The following is a 21,258-nucleotide window of genomic DNA, read 5'->3' on the forward strand; positions in this document are numbered from 1 at the left end:
CAACCCAAAGCCTGAGGGGCCCACAAAATCCACTAACTCCAAAAGAGTAAATCTAACCTGAGACACTATGGGACTGAATACCAGCCGAGTGAGGTGTTTCAACGGGGGGTGGTGGTCACATCAATGAGGGTTGGAGATTGTGTTTGTTTTGCTTTTCACTTGTGTGGTCCCAGACTCATTTTTCTGTGAGTCAGTGGCCCCCCAACCCAAAAAAGATTTAAAAATGAAGCCTGACCAACAAGCCCCTAATTGGGTCCTAGGCCTCATTTGGCTGCAACGCAATAACACTCCTGCACACATCAACCCTAAGTCCATCATACACTTGAACCCCTGCCCTGAGTCCCTCATAGACCCCATCCCAGTCTCCTGCACCCCCACATCAGCCTCCTGCCATAAGATTGACAGAAGACAGCCCGATTGCATGCATGAAGTTGGATTTGACCAGTTTGATGGTCTTCAAAGAAATGTGGGAAAGACGAAGCAGCAGCAGTCCCATTAAATAAAGTCTAAGTACAAGGTTTCATTTATACTATTATTAATCATTATGTCAATTAATAATATTAAGTTGTATATTTCCAGTCATGCAAATGGGCATTCTTGTATAGCTCTTTGTTGACCATTTGTGCTGAATTTTGAGGTAGTTTGGTTCTTTGGTTTGAAAAGGTTGCCAAGTCCTGGCTTATGGGATGGAGGGATAGAACCTAACCAGCTCTACAAGTAGATCCCAACCCTAATAGGAAGCTTACAGCTGCTGAAATGTACAAGCTCTTCACCTCCTTTTCATAGGAACATAGAATCCTAGGGATGAAAGAGACCTCAGGAGATCGAGTCCAGCCCCCTGCCCAAAGCAGAACCAATCCCAACTAAATCAACCCAGCCAGAGACTTAAAAACCCCTAGGGATGGAGATTCTACCACCCCACTAGATAGCTCATTCCAGTACTTCACCACCCTCCTAGTGAAATAGTTTTTTCTAACTATCCAACCTAGACCTCCCCCACTGTAACTTCAGTCTACTGCTCCTTGTTGTGCTATCCGTCACTACTGAGAACAGCCTCTCCCCATCCTTTTGGAACTTCCCTTCAGGAAGTTGAAGGCTGCTATCAATCCTCCCTCACTCTTTTCTTCTGCAGACTAAATAAGCCCCAATCCCTCAGCCTCTCCTCATCGGTCACGTGCTCCAGCCCCCTAATCATTTTGGGGGCCTTCCGCTGGACCCTCTCCAATGTGTCCACATCTTTTCTGTAGTGGGGGGCCTAGAACTGGACGCAGTACTCCTCATGTGGCCTCACCAGACCCAAATAAAGGGGAATAATCACTTCTCTAGATCTGCCGGCAATTCTCCTTCTAATACAACCTAATATTCCATTCACATTCTGGGCTACAAGGGCACACTGTGACTCTCATCCAGATTCTCATCCACAGCAATCCCCAGGTCCTTTTCTGACAAACTGCTACTTAGCCAGTCAGTCCCCAGCCTGTAACAATGCTTTTATAGCACATTCACTCACCAAATTCCATCTAACTCTATTAAACAAAAGGGGGGGGGGGAAGGAGGGGAAATAACTTATACATTTCAGCAGCTGTGGAATTGGCAGTGTAAAGACAGTTTAACAGAGCATACTGGGGCACTACTGAAATGCAAGCTTAACTCTGCATTTCATGGTTTTCAGAAGTTTGAGTTTGCTCATTTCAGTTCTGCAAGGGGACAACATATCACCAAAAACCTTAACTCTCCATTAGTACAGCCTTCTGATATTGAAAAGCTATGAACTTAAGGTGAAATGACAGCAGCATGTGTTTATTTTATCAGTCTTGTATAAAACTATTACACCATAAGTGCTTTCCCAAAAGTGGGAAAGAGGCTTAGTTACACTAATACTCAGAATCCCAAATTCAGTGTAGAATCATACACTTCTTTCACAACTAGTCAAAAAAACGATATGCATTTTCTAAGGAGGTCTGTCCCTAATTAACAGCCCCCTCCTGACCACTTAAAAAAGTGACACAGATACACAGCTCCCTCAATCATACAGAAAAGTGAAACATACTAGGATATGCTATTTTCATACTATTCATCTCCTTTCCCCTACAGACAATGCAGCTGATACAGGTAAGATTAGCAAGAAAAATAATGTAGCCACATATATCTGTTTTAAGGATGTTAAACATCAACTGACTAATCGAATAGTGGATGCAATTTTGCATCAACTATTGGATTAGTTGATAGGGCACCTCTGCCTTTGAAGGGAATCCCCAGCTGATCACTGGCTCCCCCCGGCCACTTGGAAATGCTGCATGCAGCCTAAGGACACCCCAGATGGCCCCGGGCTGCACGCAGTATTTCAAAGTGACAACGCTGCATGGAGCCCAGGGTCTGACCCCAGGCTCCAAGCGGCACTGCTGCTTTGAAGTACCCACTCTTCTTACCCCCCTTCCCCTTCTCCTCCCCCTGCCCCTTCTGATAGAGGCAGCAAGGCAGGGGGGATGACGAGTCGACTAGTCTGTTGACTATCTGGTAAGTATTTGCTTATCGGATAGTAGACTAGCTCTTCATATCCCTAATCTGTTTCACACATTCTGAAGTTGTTCTCTAAAAATTTTAGACACAAATATCTATACCTGCAATCCTGAAATCTGAAGCTTGTGGCAGATACCCATTCAAAGTACTTTTGAAGCCAAAGGGTATAGGATTCCCCAGTGTGAATCCAGTTGAAGACTTTGAATCTGAGTAAATTAATTCACAGTCCCCTTGCGACTGCCAAATATAAACAGGAAGATGGCCATGCATTTATCACACCTCAAAAGAGTAAGGTTGAATATTTATACGGAATGCTTAAAAATGTATGTTTCAGAGTGACTTAGGGTAATGAAAATCTATGATGAGAATACACAGGATACTGACTCTTCTCTGACAGAAGGTAACAAGTACTGTTTTTAATAGGTGTACTGAGGAATTGATCCAAATACTGAAGATAATAGCAATTATGTCTGATTCTGTACATGGGTATTTATGTTCAGACCCTGAAGTACAAAATGTAGGTCTTCTGAACGTCTATTAAATAACCAACAATATGTTCCAAAAGAGTTATGACTAGACTTTAAAAGAGCACCATTTTCTACTATTTGCATGTGATCCCTATAAGTCAGAGGCAGGCCAAATTTAGCCCAATGGCCATCCCATTCAGACCCTCAGGCATAAAGCAGCACTGGATTCTGGTCAACAGATATCTAGCCAATAAGAGCTCGGAGATTTTCCTGGGGGTGGGAACAGCACACAGTCTCCCCCTCCTTCCAGCACTTGGAGCAGAGTCATATGGAGTATCCAGCTGTTTTGAGCAGCCTCGCACTGCAGCAGGCAGGGAACTTGCCTTGGCATCCTGCAAGGCTGCTGGCCAGGAGCTGCCTAGGTAAGCACCTCCCAGCCAGAGCCTTTGACACCCCAGTCCTTCCCACTCCCCAGCTCCCTGCCCCAGGCCATCACCCAAACCCTCTGCACCCTTCTCCCCCATGTCAACTCCCTCCCGGACCCTGCAGCCCCCTCCGACACCTCTTTCCAAGGCCAGAATCCTCTACTGCTCCCATACCCTGAGCTCCAATTCCCTGACCGAAATCACAACTCTCTCCTTCACCGAAGCTCCCTCTCAGATTTCACAGCCTCTCTTGCACTCAAGTCCTCCACCCCGAGATACCTTCTGTACTCAATCTCTGTCCCAGACTCCACAACTCCACCATGGAAAAGTGTGGTCTTTGACTAAGGATGTTAAAGGCTGCTATCAGGCTAATCGTATAGTCGATACAAATTGTATCGACTATATGATTAGTTGATAGAACCACTCTACAGAGCTGCATGCAGCAAAGGTAGATCCAGGAGCTGGCTTGAGATTGGACTCAGCAGTCCTGTCTCATGCAGCTCCAGGAGTCGCCATCGCTACAGCTCTGTATTGTAAACTAGCTGGAGTTACCCAGCATTGCTGTGTCCCGCTCCCCACTGGCTTATTCGCTCCCCTATCCCCCAGCCAGCCCTACTTCCTGCTGGCTGGTTCCCCTCTTCCCGATCTCCCACAGCCAGCCCCGCTCCCACCGGCTGCCCCCCCAATATCCCCCAGCCAGCCCCGCTGCCCCCGACCAGATCTGTTTCCCGCCGCCCCGATCTCCCCTGGACTGCCCCGCTGCACCCCACCAACTCTGCTTCCTTCCACCGGCCACCCCCTCCCGATCTCCCCCAGCCAGCCCTGCTGCCCCAGAACTCCCCCGCCCCCCCCAGACCAGCTCTGCTTCCCATCAGCCACCCTTCCCCCGATCAGCCACGCTGCCCATGACCACCCTCAAACCAGCCCTGTTTCCCAGCCCCCCCCCCCTTTCTCCCAGCCAGGACCAGGCCCAGCCCCCCCCCCCCCACCCACCCCCATCAAATGGGGCCGCTTTTTTTATATATATAAAAAGACTACCTGGTAACTGTAGCCACAGGGGGCATGGTTGATGGCTGAGCCGTTATGCGCATGGGGGTGGGGTGAGTCCCGGATGGTGCTTTGGGGCCGCAGGCAGCGGACACGTGACCTAGGGTGGGTAGGGCTGCCCCTGCAGCACAGCACGGCAGGTTATTTTTGATTTTTACAGGTTGAGACCAGGTCCGATCGAGTCCAAAAGTACCTTAACCTTTCCTCCAGGAAAAGGTTTTATCCCATGGAAAGTTTGGTTGCAGTAGGTCTTATAGTGTCCAAGTTATTAGAGCACAAGCATACAAACATTCTCCTTTGTATATTAGATGTAGTAAGAGCCGCTGAGCTCTTACTACATTTAAAATGCAGAGGCACCACAATTATCACAAGTCGGGACTACTCTGTCCTGGATCGCATCAAGTCCAACAGTCCCTGTTTGCAGCAGATAGCCCTGGCTGCTGCAAACAGGGGTGACTTGGCGGCGGCAGCCCCTGTCCACATGGCGGGGGGTGAGGAAGGAGAAGGAGCTCCCCATTGGGATCCCTGCAGACAGGGGCTGCTTCGCAGCAGCCTCCCATATCCCCTCAGAGGGAGCTGGGGGTGGGAGGGAAGCAGACAGCTTTTAAGCTGGCTTCCCCTCCCCCTTGCTGCCTCTCTTCAAGGCAGCAAAAGAGGGGAGGTGCCATAGGGAGCACGGAGGCAGCAGGGACTTAAGTAGTCCATGCTATCCTCATGCTCCCTGCAGCGCTTCTGCTTTTGAAACGTACAAGAGCCCCAAAGGACTCTTGTACATTTTAAAGGCTGAAGCACCGCAGTAGGAACCAACAAGAGAGAGGACTGCTTCAGTGCCTGCTGCACCCCTACCCCCTCTACCCCCAGACACAGTGCTGGGGGCAGCAAATTTAAGGTATCTCCCCACCAGCACCAGCTCCTGCTTCCTCCCTTACTGCCTCTCTGACAGACTAGTCGAGTTACTACTTGACTATCCAATAAGCCTATGCGTATTGGAAAGTTGACTAGTCACTTAGACCCCAATCCTTGACCACTTACCAAGAGTGGTCCTCCCATCAAAAATTGTTGCCCATCTACGCTATAGGTACAAGTTTCTACTCACAACAGAAGAGCCACAAACTGCAGACCTCTTGGCTAGACAAGGTTTATGTTAGAAACAGGTTTCCACCTATAGCAAAACAACTGGAAGCCAAGTCAAGTTTTCCAGTGAGATTAAAAAAAAAAAAAAAAAAAAAAAAAAAGCATTCAGAAAGAAAAGATGAAAATGTGCACCATACTTATTCCCTCCACAAAACAAGTTACATTGCAAGAAATAGTCAGTACAAGAATTTGAATAGCAATGCTCTTATGGCACTTTCTCTTGGCAGATGAAGCTCTTCTGAACATGCACTAGAGATGTTAGATAGCATGGAACTGAATAGTCGTGTAAGTGTCAAATCCAGAGGTCCTGGGTTCCAGCCCCACTGCCCACGGGCTAGCTCTATGCAGTAAGCCACACCTCGGTGTGGAGAGCACGACAATATCCCAAGGAAAGCAGCTCCCCTGGGCTGCAGTGGAGCACCCCAGTAAAACCACAACCAGCATCACTGGGGGCTCAAACCCGCCCGTCTCTCTCGGGGCCCTCTTCTGCCCCGCCCGCCTGCCTCCACGAGCCCCCAGCACCCAAATCGGCCAGGTCCCCGCGACGCCTCCCGCCCCTCCCCTTCCTCCTCCGCCCGGCGCCGTCTCCCCGCCAGTCCCGGGCTGCTCCGGCCCCGCTCAGCTCAACCCCCCGCCCCGCAGGCCTCGGCTGCTGGACGCCCCCCACCGCGCACTATCTAGCTCCCGCGCGGCGGGTCGGCACCCGCGGAGCAGGCCGGCCGGTACCTGCATGCCGGGCGCGCCGGGATCCACGCCGGTGTCCAGCACGGCCAGCAGCACCCCGCGCCCGTCGTACTCCGGGTAGCGGCCGAGGAAGGCGGCGGCGCCCGTCTCTTTCTTCGGCAGGAGCCCGTGGAAGGGGAACGGCTCCTCCGCGGCGGCCGCCATGATGGCAGGGGACAGAGAGACGCGCACGGACCAGCCCCGGCAGCGGCGCCTGGGACGCACCAAGTGACGCGAGTGGGGGAGGAAGGGGCGGAAGTGGCGCATGCGCTCACCCAGCCAATCGGCGGGCGGCCTGCCCGCGCTTTCTAGAGCGCCACGGACGCACAGGCGCCACCCGCCAATTGGAGGGCGAAACGCTCTTGCGCGCGCAGGCGCGCTCCCGCCCTGGAAAGGGCGAATGCGCCTAGTCAGCCAATAAGACGACGGGACACGCGCCGGAGTGCCGTAAAGGAAACCTGCACGGAATCGTCCCGTCTTAAAGAGACAGGCACCTATTTACCACTCTACTTCACCCCCAAGCCTCCTCCTCTGGTCATTATCCCCCCCCTCCTCTTTGAATGGTGCTTCCGCGCCTTCCTGACAGCTGCATGTCACAGAACCATGGAATCCTAGAACTGGAAGGAAAAAAACCCAGGACTGTGTAGCACTTTAAAGACTAACAAGATGGTTTAATAGGGAATGAGCTTTCGTGGGCCAGACCCACTTCCTCAGTGGGTCTGGCCCACGAAAGCTCATTCCCTATTAAACCATCTTGCTAGTCTTTAAAGAGCTACACAGTCCTGGTGTTTGTTTCAGCTGCACCAGACTAACAGGGCTACATTTCTAGCACTATTCTAGAACTGGAAGGGCCCTCTGGGGAGCATTGAGTCCAGCCCCCCCGCCACCCCTACAGCAGGACCAAGCGCTGTCCAGACCATCCCTGATCGCTGTGCCGTGTCTCTGTAATGCGTTCACCCTAAGAACAGACACTTCGTGGGTCCCAGCACAGGATCAGACCCTGCTGCAATCACAGAGCTGGGGAAGGAAGTAGCCAGCCCAGAGATGCAGGTGCAGGTGCTGGGCTAAGCAGGGACGAGCCTAGTGTGGGATTGTCACATGGTTTTCAACTGGAGCATCCTGTCTGAAAGGGGACCTGGTGCTGACCAGAAGTCCAGGGCTATTGCAGGCTGCTTCAGCTCTGGCCTGCTCCCAGAAGTCGCCACCAGATCCCAGCACCCTCTAGTTGCTGGGTCAGCCAGGAACTTGGAAGCTTCAGGAGTTGCCCCATTCCCAAGTGCCAGTTCCACAGCTGCTATTGGCCAGGAACCATGGCCAGTGGGAGGTCTGGGAGAGGTGCCTGTGGGTACAAAAGCAGTATATGGTGCTTCCCTGGCTGCCTTATGCCTAGGAGCTGGAGGGACCTGGTTGTTGCTTCCTGCAAGCTTTGATAAGCAAAGACTGGCTTCCTTCTCCTCAACATTGTGTCCCAGCCTGGAGTCCCCTCCTATACCCAAATTCCCTCCCAGATACTACACCTAAATTCCTACCTGGAGCCTTCATCCCACATCCCATGCACCCAGAGCCCACTTGAGGCCATCACCCCCACACACATCACAACCCTTGCCCCAGCCCAGTGAAAAGACGTGAGGGTGGGGGAGAGAGAATGACAGAAGGAGAGGGAATGGAGTGAGTATGGCTGGGGCAGGGCATTTGCTTTTCTGTTATTAGAAAGTTGTCAATCTTAGCCTGCGCAATCATGTTCAGAAATAGCACATGCCGACCACATCTGGTGCAGGCACCTTGCCTTGTGCCCACTGGAAATGGGCCTAGGTGCCCTCTTCATGCACAGCGCACAACCCTAAGTACATCAGAAGCAGGAAGCTGGATAAACAACCAATGGGACCCTTGGACAATCAAGATGCTAAAGGAGCACTCAAAGATTATAAAGTCATAGCAGAGAAGCTAAATGAATTCTTTGCTTCAGTCTTCACAGCTGGGAGATCCCAAACCTGAGCCATTCTTTTTAGGTGAAAATTTGAGGAATTGTCCCAGATTGAGGTGTCATTAGAGGAGGTTTTGGAACAAACTGATAAACTTAACAGTAATAAGTCACTGGGACCAGATGGCATTCACCCAAGAGTTCTTAAAGAACTCAGATGGGAAATTGCACAACTATTAACTGTGATTTGTAAACTATCCTTTAAATAAGCTTTCGTACCTAATAACTGGAAGATAGCTACCGTGACGCCAATATTTAAAAAGAGCTTTAGAGATAATCCTGGCAATTACAGACTGGTAAATCTAGCATCAGTACTTGGAAAATTAGTTGAAACTATAGTAAAGAATAAAATTGTCAGACACATAGATGAACATAATTTGTTGGGGGAAAGTCAACATGGTTTCTGTAAAGGGAAATCATGCCATACTAATCTGCTAGAGTTCTTTGAGGGGATCAACAAACATGTGGACAAGGGGGACCTAATGGATATAGTATACTTAGATTTCCAGAAAGCCTTTGACAAGGTCTCTCACCAAAGGCTCTTAAGTAAAGTAAGTTGACATGGGATAAGAAAGAAGGTCCTTTCATGGATTTGTAACTGGTTAAAAGACAGGAAACAAAGGGTAGGAATAAATGGTAAGTTTTTCGAGTGGAAAAAGGTAACTAGTGGGGTCCCCGAAGGGCCTATCATGGGATCTAGCCTAGTCAACTTATTTACAAATGATCTAGAGAAAGGGATAAACAGTGAGGTGGCAAAATTTGCAGATGATAGCAAACTACTCAAGATAGTTAAGACCAAAGCAGACTGTGAAGAGTTTCAAAATGATCTCACCAATCTAAGTGATTGGGCAACAAAATGGCAAATGAAATTTAATGTTGATAAATATAAAGTAATGTACATTGGAAAAATAATCCCAACTCTATATACAATATGATGCGGACTAATTTGGCTACAACTACTCAAGCGAGAAATCTTGGAGTCATTGTGGATAGTTCTCTGAAAACATCCACTCAGTGTGCAGCAGCAGTCAAAAAAGCAAACAATGTTAGGAGTCGTTAAAAAAGGGATAGATAATAAGACAGAAAATATCTTATTGCCTCTATATAAAACCATGATATACCCACATCTTGAATACAGCGTACAGATGTGGTCGCCTCATCTTAAAAAAGATATATTGTCATTGGAAAAGGTTCAGAAAAGGGCAACAAAAATTATTAGGGGTTTGGAATAAGTCTCACATGAAGAGAGACTAAAAAGACTTGGACTTTTCATCTTAGAAAAGAGGAGATTAAGGGGGGATATGATAGAGGTCTATACAATTATGACGGATATGGAAAAAGTGAATAAAGAAAAGTTATTTACTTATTCCCACAATGTAATAACTAGGGTTTACCAAATGAAATTAATAGGCAGCAGGATTAAAACAAAGAAAAGAAAGTTTTTCTTTACTCAGCGCACAGTCAACCTATGGAACTCCTTGCCAGAGGATGCGGTGAAAGGCTAGAACTTTAAAAGGGTTCAAAAAAGAGCTAGATAGATTCATGGAGGTTAGGGTTCATTAATGGCTATTAGCCAAGATGGGAAGGAATGGTATCCTGTGCCTCTGTTTCACTGGAGGTGGGTGACAGGGAGGAGATCACGTGAGGATTACCTATTGTGATCCCTCCCATCTGGCATTGGCCAGGTGACAGGATACGGGGCTAGATGGACCTTTGATCTGATCCATTATGGCCGTTCTTATGTTCTTATGTGCACACAGATAGTTAAGTTCACAGCATCAAAGTGGCAGATAAAATTCAATGTCGGTCAATGCAAAGTAATGTACATCGGAAGACATAATCCCAACAATATATACGTAATGATGGGGTATATAGCAGTTATTACCACTCAGGATAGAGATCTTGGGTAAGTGTGGATAGTTCTCTGAAAACATCTGCTCAGTGTGCAGTGACAGTAAAAACCATAGCAGCCTGACAGAAGCCATTAGGAAAGGGATAGATAATAAGAGAAAATACCATAATGTATTAATTCATGCCATGAACACACACTGAAAATTGTGTGCATCTCAAAAAAATGTATATTAGGATTCAAAAGGTGGAGAGAAGGGCAATGAATATGATTAAAGGTCTGGAACAGCTTCCATGTAAGAAGAGATTTCAAAAGCCTGGGATTTTTCAGTTTTGAAAATGGATGATTACAGGCAGATAAGAGAGAGGTATGTAAATCCTGAGTGGTGTGAACAAAGTGAATAAAAACATGTTATTTACTCCTTCACGTAACACAAGAATAAGAGGTCACCCAATTAAATTAATAGGGAGCACATTTAAAAAAAACATAAGGAAGTACTTCTTCACACAAGGCACAATCAACCTGTAATTTTTTTTACCAGAGAATTCTGTGAAGGCCAAAACTATAACAGGGTTCAAAAAAGAATTAAATAAGTTCACGGAGGATAGGTCCATTGTTGGCTATTAGTGAAGATGATCAGACATGCAACCTTGTGTTCTGGCTGCCCCAAGCCTTTGTCTGCCAGAAATTGGGATTGAGTAGTAGAAGATGGATCACTCGATGTTTACATGTTTGTTCATTCCCTCTGAGGCACCTACCATTGGACACTGTTGGATTCTATCTGAGATGCACCATTGGTGTGATCCTGGATGGTTGTTCTTATGGACGCACCGAGGGGCTAGAGTCGCTATTTCTGATTGGAGATATCTCTGGAGGTGTCATCATGTGACATAATATTTTAGTAAAGAGTAATCTTTAATTATTGGAGACTCCCGGACAATCCTGGTAAGATGGCAACTCTACGGCTACGTCTACACTGGCCCCTTTTCCGAAAGGGGCATGCTAATTTTAAACTTCGTAATAGGGAAATCCGCGGGGGAATAGGGCTTTATTCCGGAGGATCGGGCCAGTCTAGACACTCTTTTCCGGCTTTTCTACAAGCCGGAAAAAAGCGGCGGACATCTTTATTTAAATCCCGCGGGGGATATTTAAATCCCCCGCGGATTTTCCTATTACAAAGTTTAAAATTAGCATGCCCCTTTCGGAAAAGGGGCCAGTGTAGACGTAGCCTACAAGTATTGTTACCTTTGTAAAAATTGGCTTTTGCTTCAAAAAATGAGAACTGTTTCCTGTTTGCATAGAGCAGCCTGTCATTATATTGTCATGCTCCAAGTTCTGGGGCAGTATAAAAAGCAAAAGGTCCTTCTCTTTTGCTGGCAGTCTGGGCTGGCCAGTGAAAGAGAAGGACCTCCAGCCAGAGCGCCTTAGCTGCAGCAATCAGGGTATGTCTACACTACCCCGCTAGTGCGAACTAGCGGGGTAATGTATGCATACCGAACGTGCAAATGAAGCCCGGGATTTGAATTTCCCGGGCTTTATTTGCATAAGCCGGCCTGCGCCATTTTTAAATGCTGGCTTGTTCGAACCCCGTGCCGCGCGGCTACACGCGGCACGGGCTAGATAGTTCGGACTAGCAAGCCATTCCGAACTATCTGTACACCTCCTTCCACAAGGCGTACAGATAATTCGGAATAGCTTGCTAGTCCGAACTATCTAGCCCGTGCCGCGTGTAGCCGCGCGGCACGGGGTTTGAACAAGCCGTCATTTAAAAATGGCGCCGGCCGGCTTATGCAAATGAAGCCCGGGAAATTCAAATCCCGGGCTTCATTTGCACGTTCGGTATGCATACATTACCCCGCTAGTTTGCACTAGCGGGGTAGTGTAGACATACCCTCAGTGACCCAGAAAGTGAGAACTGGAGTCCCAGGAGATTGCCACTACACAGCCCCAGTGGAGCCCCAGGGAAAAGCTGTTTCCAGGGACCCAGGAGACCCAGCCACTATGTGGGATGCTACCCCACCAGGGCTGGAAGAAAGTGACCCAGGGAGGGTGTAGGAGTGGCCTCTCCCACACAGTTACACTTGGTGTGTTTTGGGCAGATTCTCCTCTGAGGGAGTGGTAGACCCATCTTCGGTTCAAAGGGCTCTGAGTTGGGACCTGGTGGAGCAGGTGGGCACGGGTCCCCTTCTGGGGTGCTTGCCCCCAACCCTTCTGACTCTGGCCATTAGGTCATACTGCCTGCGAGTGAGGGCCACTTACTGACTGTGGCCACTAGGCCATACTGCCATGGAGTGGGGGCTGGACAATATGGACTCTGACTGGAATACTGTACTGAGAGAAGGGACAGCATTATTGACCTGAGATACTAAGCTCAACTACCCTAGACAACAGGTGGATATATACAGACTATAGAGACTGCTGACAACCCTGCAGCCAACCAAATGGCATCTGCACCCCTGTGTATCCTTATCCCTGTGAAAGGGCGTGCATAGGTCCCTAGGGTGAAATCCACTACAAAGGACCTAACTTTCTCTACTAGCCACTGGCAAAGTTGCATGAGTCAAGAGTCAGGGATCAAAGATATGACACAAGTTCTTGGAACTATTTGATTAGCATGTTTACTATTCTGAAAGGTATCCAGTGTGAGAGATGATCTTTATGACCGAGTGTCTGTGGGCAGCAGGCCGCAGAGTGAAAGCAGCTGTGCCAGGCCTGGTCATGAGGCGCTACTCCTCAAGTGACTGAAGACCCTTAAAATATCAAGTTTTAATGTAGAATTAGGATAATGATTTGTAACCTCTTAAGGTGCAATTTATTCTGCTTCTTCTTGGACATCTGTCAGTAACCACTATCTCTGAAGTTCAATGACTTTGAATATATAACTTTTGTTTTTCATTTTCAGAGCTGTGGCCTTGCCCCACCCTCTGCCCTGCCCCTTCCCTTGAAGCCCTGTGCCTGTTTACTTCACCCCCCCCCCCCCACACCCACTCAGTTACTTGCTCTCCCTCATTGTCACTCACTTTCACCAGGCTGGGGCACGGATTTGGGATGCAGAAGGCAGTGAGAACTTCAGCTGGAGGCACAGGCTCCAGGGTGGGGCCAGAAATGATGGGTTTAGGATATGGGAGAGGGCTCTGGGCTAGGACAGGGGCATGTGCAGACAATTAAACTGGACATTTGGGGAGGCTAGACTCCTGCATTGGGGAACAGTAGCCCTGGCCCCTCCTCTTTGTACCTGCCTCTCCTTCTGCCCCCTCACTTGTATGAGCCCATAGCATCCCAATCATGACCCTAGCTCCAGTGCTAGGTGGCCAGCGAGGAGGCCCCAGGCCCAGTACACCAGATGGCACAGAAGCAGTGCCCCCCAGCAGTGGCCAGTTCTAGAGCACTGGGCGGTGCAGCTATAACACCTCCAGCCCCAGTGCACTAGGCACCATGGTCTGAGCACCAGGAGGGCAGCACAGCTGCTATGCCAGCCAGCTCAAGACCTTGCTTTAAGGTGCAGGAGGGGGCTGTGGGTTGGAGAAATGATTGGAGTGTGGACTGTGGGAGTTAGGGTGCAGGAGAGGGTTCTGGCAAGGGTCGGGGGCACAGGTGTCAAGTATCTTAGGCAGGGGGAGGCTGAGCCTCCCCATACAGCTTGGCATGGCCCCACCATGCTCCACTCCCAGGAGTGCCGTGAGTTTAGTTCCCACTTTTGTGGCCCTGCTGGGCAGGCAGGGGCTGGGCAGGCAGGGGCTGGGCAGGCAGGCAGGCAGGGGCTGGGCAGGCAGGGGCTGGGCAGGCAGGGGCTGGACAGCCTGTGGCCAGGACTTGGGGAGGCTAGGGCTGATTCTCTGCTGACACTTTGGTTGAGGACCCTACGACTGTGCCACCAACCCATTACTGCAGGGCTGGGGTCAGGGACACTTGCTCAGGGGCTGGGGAGCTGTGGCAGCATTGCCCACCTTGTGCTCCAGGGCTGGGGTTGAGGACAATGTGGTTTGGAGGTGCTCTGGTGGCAGTGCCTATCCTGAACTCTGGGGTAAGGATTGGTGCGTTCTGTGGCTGGGGTTGAGAGCAAAGTGGCCATGCTGCTTGCCCCTCACACTGAAGCTGGAGTCAGGGTGCTGCAGGCATGCAATCCCTGTCTGCCTGGAGGCTGCAGTAAGGGAACGATGTGGTTGTGCTGCCTACTCCATGCTTTGGGACTGAGGTTGGGAGTGGTGGTGCTGGCCCGGGGCAGGGAAAGCCAGCAGCAGCGGCTGGGGCTGCTGGGCTCCAGCAGGGGGTGGAAAGGCAGGGGGAGGACAGGGGCCAAGGGCATGGGGAGGCAGGTAGCCTCTGCTAACTGCTGGTTCACCCACTGCCTATGGGCAGTGGGTTGGGATGTGGGAAGGGGCTCAGGGCTGTGGCCAGGTGTTGGGGAATGGCAGAGGATTTGGGGTAAGGATCTGGCCATGTAGTGCTTATTTCAGGCAGCTCCCAGTCCGTAGTACAGCAGAGCTAAGATAGGCTCCTTGTCTGCTCTGGTTCTGTATGGCTCCTGGAAGCAGTGAAATGTCCCCCCTCTGATTCCTAGGTAGAGAGGTGACCAGGAAGACCTGAGCACTGCCCACACCCACAGGCAGCATTTGACTCTCTCCTGAGTGGCTGCCCAAGCACTCAGCTTACAGGGAACACTGGGGGTGTGGGACTCGAATACAGGTGAGGAGGAATGGGGGCACACAGAATCCTGGTAGAGGAAGAGGTTGAGGAGAGGGAGGGGAAGAACCCTGCTATGGGGAACGAAAGTATGTATGTGGGCAAAGGGATTGCACACTGAGCCCATACCATGGCAGGGGAGGGAGAGGTGTGGTTGAGAGCCTTTGACAGGGATGAATGAGGATGTTGCAGAAAGTCCCTGAAAAATGGTAGGATGACACACAGGAATTTTTGCAAGGGACAGGGAGGAATGCAAAAAGCCCATGTTGTTGTGTGCAATAAGCGCAGAGGTATGAAGTATAGAGCCATCGAGTCCTACTGATTTTAATGAAATCATTTGGGAGTAAAGGTGTCAGAATTTGACCCAAGTAAGTGGCTCCTTTGGTAATGTTTCTTATTAAAAAACAACTTTTGCGTTTTGACAACATTCTGCTATTGATATTCTTTTTATGGACCTTATATTTTCAGCTTTCTTTGTCTTTGTTAAGTTATTAATCTGAGAACTTTTTTTTCAGACTCATCCCTCATGAAATACAGAATAGCAGGATTATTAATAGCAGGGCTTTTGTTACTCTCCCACATAACTCCCACAGGCATATTTGAAATACGTTTAACTGAAACCAGGGTTCATGAGTGCATGTCATTCTCTAGTCGCTGCCTCTTGAATCCCAGCTAGTGGACTTAGACTACATCCTTGTTAGCTATACCCAGACTGTTCATATCTCAGTTTAAAGATTTTCTCAATAATGATGCTAAAAATCACTCTAGCTGAAAGATAGGGAAGGCCATTGGGTAATTTAGAGTTGTTGACCTGAGCAAAGAGACAGAGTGAGTCTCAGTACCAGTTTGTTTTTTTAAAAGGGCAATATATGTAATATCCCTCCAAGTTACTTTGTGACAATTTTGTATTTATTAATGTTGGGTTGTGTTCAACTTCTTTCTGCTTTCTGTATGGTCAAAGACTAAACTAAAATAGTTACACTTTCTCCTCAGAGGCTAGGTCTAGACTACACTTTTTTATCGGAACCTTTTTCGATTGCTTTTCCGGAGGAGGCTTTTCAGCCACTTGTCCCCAACTAGATGGGACCAAATGGTGGAAAAGGCTCCTCTTTTCATGGAGCCTTTATTCCTCATAGAACGAGGTATACCAGGCTCACCAAAAGAGCACATTTGTTCTTCCGCAAAAAAAAAGTGAAAGAGCAAACGCGTTCCCTGGATGCGAAGGAGTTTTTCCGAGATACCAGAGGTATCCCAGAAAACCCACCAGTCCAGATGTACCCAGAGTGACTAAGGCCTAAGAATCTTCTCCCCTCGTTTATCACTTTATCCCCAGGACACTCAGATGAGGAATTCAAGGTGGTGAATTGCACTACCAGTTCAGAGAGGCTGCAGTCCACAGTGGAATCTAGAATCATGCCTTCTTTGTTAGGACAATTTACAGTCAGATCATGGTATTGAGCTTTGTAAACAGACCCAGAACCAGGCCACCTGCATTCCTCAGCTACAACTTGTTTCTATTACAAGAATTGTTGGGCACACCTAAGAAAACATGACTCAGCACCTGAAAATCAGACTTCTTCCCTTTGTGATTGGTAAAGATACTCCATGAATAATTAGGATCTCTTCAGGCTGATATTGGCAAAGGAACCTGTCTTCACATTTTAATGCATTTTATGGTCTGCCAGACCCAGAGGAAACCTTCCCTGATTGTTACAAATGTAGCTTGCTACTGTCCAGTATCCAGTCTTCTTTTCCTGAGCCAGTTTAATCGGCAACAAAATGTAAAATATACCTTCACACACCTAATATTTCAGAGCCTTTGCAGTCTGATTTCAGGCCAGAATACTAAAAAAATATCTTCGGTGTTGTGGATAAGATTCTTGCTATCTGTGGATGAAGGGTGAGGGCCAGATTTTTAAGAATATTTAGTGCTTAATGGGATTTGAGAAGTATCAAGGTGCCTAGCTCCTCTAGAAACTGGTAAGTATTAGGTCCCTAGCTGCTTTTGTAAATTTTACTTGATGCCTAAATATCTTTAAGGGACAGCTTTTTAGTTGTTGATTCATATTTTCCTGGCATCTAATAAAAAACCCAACCAATTGTGGAATATTACACATCTTTAATTTTTGTCCACATTTCTATCTCAATGTTTTTATTTTATTCAACAAAATATTGAGACCAAGACCAGCAAAAACCCTCACCTCCTGAAAACATACATTTTTAAATCCATGTATTTAACTGACACCTTTCCCCCTTCCCTGAAAATAATGAAAATCTCTTTCAAGTTTTGAATGGAAAAACCCAGATATTTCACTGGAACAAAATGCTGAGCTAAAATATTAGCTTTTCATGTCAAGCCACTTCTAATCTTATTTACTTTTACTTTTTTTAAAATTTGACCAGTTTCATTCTAATCATAGGCTTTTGTTAACTTGCCTGTGGTGGCCGGGGTCCTAAGAAATGCTCTAAACCAGTGGTTCCCAACTTTTTTTATACTGCAGACTGGCAAACTGATTCAAACTGTTGGCGGACCAGCACTGAAATATTTGCATATTCATTATGGTGATTTTAGCCCATGGTCTATCAGGCAAATCAAAGGAGCAGGGACATGATATTTTAGAAACTGCTACACACACACACACACACACACACACACACACACACACACACACACACACTAAAACCATTGCTAATATTTGTTAAAGAGTATTCTCCACTCCAAACTTTTTGCCTCAACTGCACCAGAATTGAAGAGGCAGCACTAGCACGTCTGACAGTGCTGACACATTCATATTTTCTCGTGCACTTAATAATGCATAATAATAATGTGTGTACTTGCTGGCTGGGAGCAGCTAGAGGCCGGGGGAGGCTCCCACTGAGCAGGAAGGGAGGAGAATGGGGTTGCCGAGGTAACCGTCCATCAAGTGGCACTTGGCCCTGCCAGCTGGGGCAGTGGCACTCCATGCAACATGTGGCCCTGCCAGCTTAGCTGTAGAGCAGCTGCTGGAGCTAAAACCGGGGCCATGGTGAGGCTGCCCCAATAGGGACAGCCTCGCCACGGTTCCAGCTGCAGCATGCCCAGCTGCCCACCGCCCCACGTACCCACGCAGCAGCAGGGTAAGAGGGTGGGAAGGGAATTCCCTGGGGCTCCCCAGCAGGAGGGCTAATTAAAAGTTGGGGGCATGGCCTGGCAATGTGCCACAGCCTGGCAGAGAGGGGTTCATGGTCTGCCACTGGTCTGCAGACTGGCGGTTGGGAACAACTCATTTAAAATGATTTGACTCTCTCCTATAGGATTTCATCCAGAGGATAGAAATGATATATTTCACCTTCATCACTGAGCTCTTCCCCTGTGGAGAATAGCAAAGATCAAATGTTACTCCTTGGTTATATGGTGTACACACATTTATATTGTCACTTATCTCTCTAGTATATACATTTAGCTGCTAGGAGAAATGCTGAGAATGTGTGGGCTTCAAGTACCAAGATGTATAGCTATACAACACACAACTCAATGTTTAGTTTACAATCTATATTAACACCGCTGTCCACAAATTATCCTAGCGTCTGGCTGAGAAAAACATATTAGTGAAGAGGGCAGAAGTTACATCCTATTTGAGAGTTTATGCTTTCCAGAAATGATAAAACATTTTGGAGAGTCTGATGCTGCAGCATAATTGAGTTTGCAGGTTCAGAGCTTATGAGTCCTGCTGGGCTCTTCATTGCATTATCTGTAAGAAACTCCTTTTATAATCACTGCATCTGTAGTAGACTGTCTCATCTTGTGAATGGTGACCTGGCCATGCTACATAGCTCGGCCATTTCCTGTTCGGGCTGTGGCAATGCAATTTATTTGGCCTTGAAAGCATTACACCTTAGAACTGAAATTGCTGCAGAATTCAATAGCTTGTCTCTTCAGCCACCAACTCCTGTGAGTATACAGAAACAAACGGCTGAAGAAGGCCTCAAGAAGTCATCTAGTTCATCCATGCTGTACTGAAATAGAGCACATGTGTGTATTTAGACCACCCTAATGGTACTCTGCTGACTCTGTTTACATCCCATTAAATGTAAGGTCTCTGATCCTCAGGAAAAACAGAATTGAGGATTAAGCTGCTAGTGATAGCCAAGGTGGGTGGTACATGTGTATTGTGTGAAGAGAGATAGTCTTTTAATACTTTAAAATTATCTACCATTGTGGGTGTCAGGTCTGGGGGAGGCTGTGTCTCTACAAACAGTCAGGTCTTACTCCATCCACAGAGCCCCCTCTTTTACTCTGTGGCTCCCCTTGTGCAGTGTGCTCAGCCTGAACTGGGGGCAGGCTGCCCACTTTCCTGGTGCTGGGGAAACTGGGGCCATGCTGCAGCTGGGCAGGCTGCAGCTGTGCCACCCAGCCTTCTACTCAGGGGTTGAGGAGGCTGGGGCCATGCCACTTGCAATCCTGGCACTCCAGGTCGGTTATGAGCCGCTTATGTCTACTACAAACTTTATGGTAGTTCTCTATGCTACGCAAGTTTTCTCATAGACTGGTGCCCAGCTGCTCCAGTCTCCCTCGGGAACTGAGAATGTCCACAAACTTCACCTCATTGTGTTCCAGCTGCAAAGTGCATTTCTTCAATCTTGCCTTCCCAAAACAGTACATATAGGCTTTTCTCACCCCACAAGAGTTTGGGATTTCACATTTTTTCCCTATCCCAAATAGGAAGGAAAAGTCAATCACAAATGTTTTTAAAATAGTTAAAAAACTGACTGAAATTGAAATGAAGCAGCGCTTTATTGCAAATTAAATTCAAACAAAAACAACTTTTCATTTCAAAACTGTCTGACAATTTTTAAACTTTTTTAAACAACTGTTTGAATTGGGAGAGTTGTTAAAATTAACCCCTTCCTCGGAGCAGTCTTTATTTTTGATAACATTAAATAACTCTTACTCCATAAATTTCCAACTAGCTCTAATTTTGCCTGTGGAGGTGGAATAGAAAATGGATTTTTCAAATGTGCATAAAGCATTTAGGAAAGTTAGCTCCCTTAGGCTCCTTTGAAAATCTCAGCCAGAACAGAGAGAAACCCCACTTGATAGATGAGAATCTATATCTCCTTGTTCAGTTTTTTTTTTAACTGGAAAGATGCTCAGAAATTATAGTGATAGGTGTCACTTAAGAACTCAGATGAAATGAGGGGGAAAAAAAGCCCCGGCAGTAAGGCAGCTGTGCTACTGGAGGATGACGGTGAGCAGATCTATCGGTGTCAAGTATCAGAGGGGTAGCCGTGTTAGTCTGAATCTGCAAAAGCGACGAGGAGTCCTGTGGCACCTTATAGACTAACTGAAGTGTAGGAGCATAAGCTTTCGTGGGCAAAGACCCACTTCGTCAGATGCATGTAGTGGAAATTTCCAGAGGCAGGAATAAATATGCAGGCCAGGATCAGGCTGGGGATGACGAGGTGGATCCAATCAAGGAGGATGAGGCCCACTTCTAGCAGCTGATCTGGAGGTGTGAATTCCAAGAGAGCAGAAGCTGCTTTTGTAGTTAGCGAGCCATTCACAGTCTTTGTTTAATCCAGAGTTGATTGTGTCAAACTTAAAGATGAACTGTAGCTCAGCAGTTTCTCTTTGAAGTCTGGTCCTGAAGTTTTTTTGCTGCAGGATGGCTACTTTTAGATCTGCAATTGTGTGTCCAGGAAGATTGAAGTGTTCCCCTACAGGTTTTTGTATGTTGCCATTCCTAATATCAGACTTGTGTCCATTGATTCTTTTACGTAGGGACTGTCCTGTTTGGCCGATGTATATAGCAGTGGGGCATTGTTGGCACATGATGGCATATATTACGTTGGTGGATGTGCAGGAGAATGTACCAGTGACAGTATGGCTGATCTGGTTAGGTCCTGTGATGGTGCTGCTGGTGTATATATGTGGGCAGAGTTGGCACCGAGGTTTGTTGCAAGGATTGGTTCCTGAGTTCGAGTTATTGTGGTGCGGTGTGTAGTTGCTGGTGAGAATATGCTTCAGGTTGGCGGGTTGTCTGTGGGCAAGGACCGGCCTACCTCCCAAGGCCTGTGAAAGCGAGGGATCATTGTCCAGGATGGGTTGAAGATCACTAATGATGCATTGGAGAGGTTTTAGCTGGGGACTGTAGGTGATGGCCAGTGGTGTTCTGTTGGTTTCTTTCTTGGGTTTGTCCCGTAGCAGGAGGCTTCTGGGTACACGTCTGGCTCTGTCAATCTGTCTCCTCACTTCCTCGTGTGGGTATCGCAGTTTACAGAATGCTTGTTGAAGATCTTGTAGGTGTAGGTCTGTGTCTGAGGGGTTGGAGCATATGCGGTTGTACCTCAGTGCTTGGCTGTAAACAATGGATCGTGTGGTGTGTCCGGGATGGAAACTGGAGGCATGCAGGTAAGTATAGCGGTCGGTAGGTTTTCGGTATAGGGTGG

General features: G+C 47.8%; 1 protein-coding gene across 2 annotated transcripts in view; it reads right to left on the reverse strand.

Annotated features, from left to right (window-relative positions):
* The window catches only part of TPP2 (tripeptidyl peptidase 2), an 83,664-nt gene extending 77,071 nt beyond the window's left edge, over positions 1-6,593 (reverse strand). Inside the window, exon 1 of one of the 2 annotated variants that reach the window (XM_075918739.1) lies at positions 6,320-6,593. In XM_075918739.1, the coding sequence (XP_075774854.1) occupies positions 6,320-6,583 (264 nt within the window). In that variant the 5' untranslated portion in view covers positions 6,584-6,593. The remainder of the gene's footprint in view (positions 1-6,319) is intronic. The other variant, XM_075918740.1, reaches the window with a different exon arrangement.
* Positions 6,594-21,258: the final 14,665 nt, after the last annotated feature.

Source organism: Pelodiscus sinensis, chromosome 1, assembly GCF_049634645.1.
Source record: "Pelodiscus sinensis isolate JC-2024 chromosome 1, ASM4963464v1, whole genome shotgun sequence".
In the NCBI taxonomy this organism is placed as follows: domain Eukaryota; kingdom Metazoa; phylum Chordata; order Testudines; family Trionychidae; genus Pelodiscus; species Pelodiscus sinensis.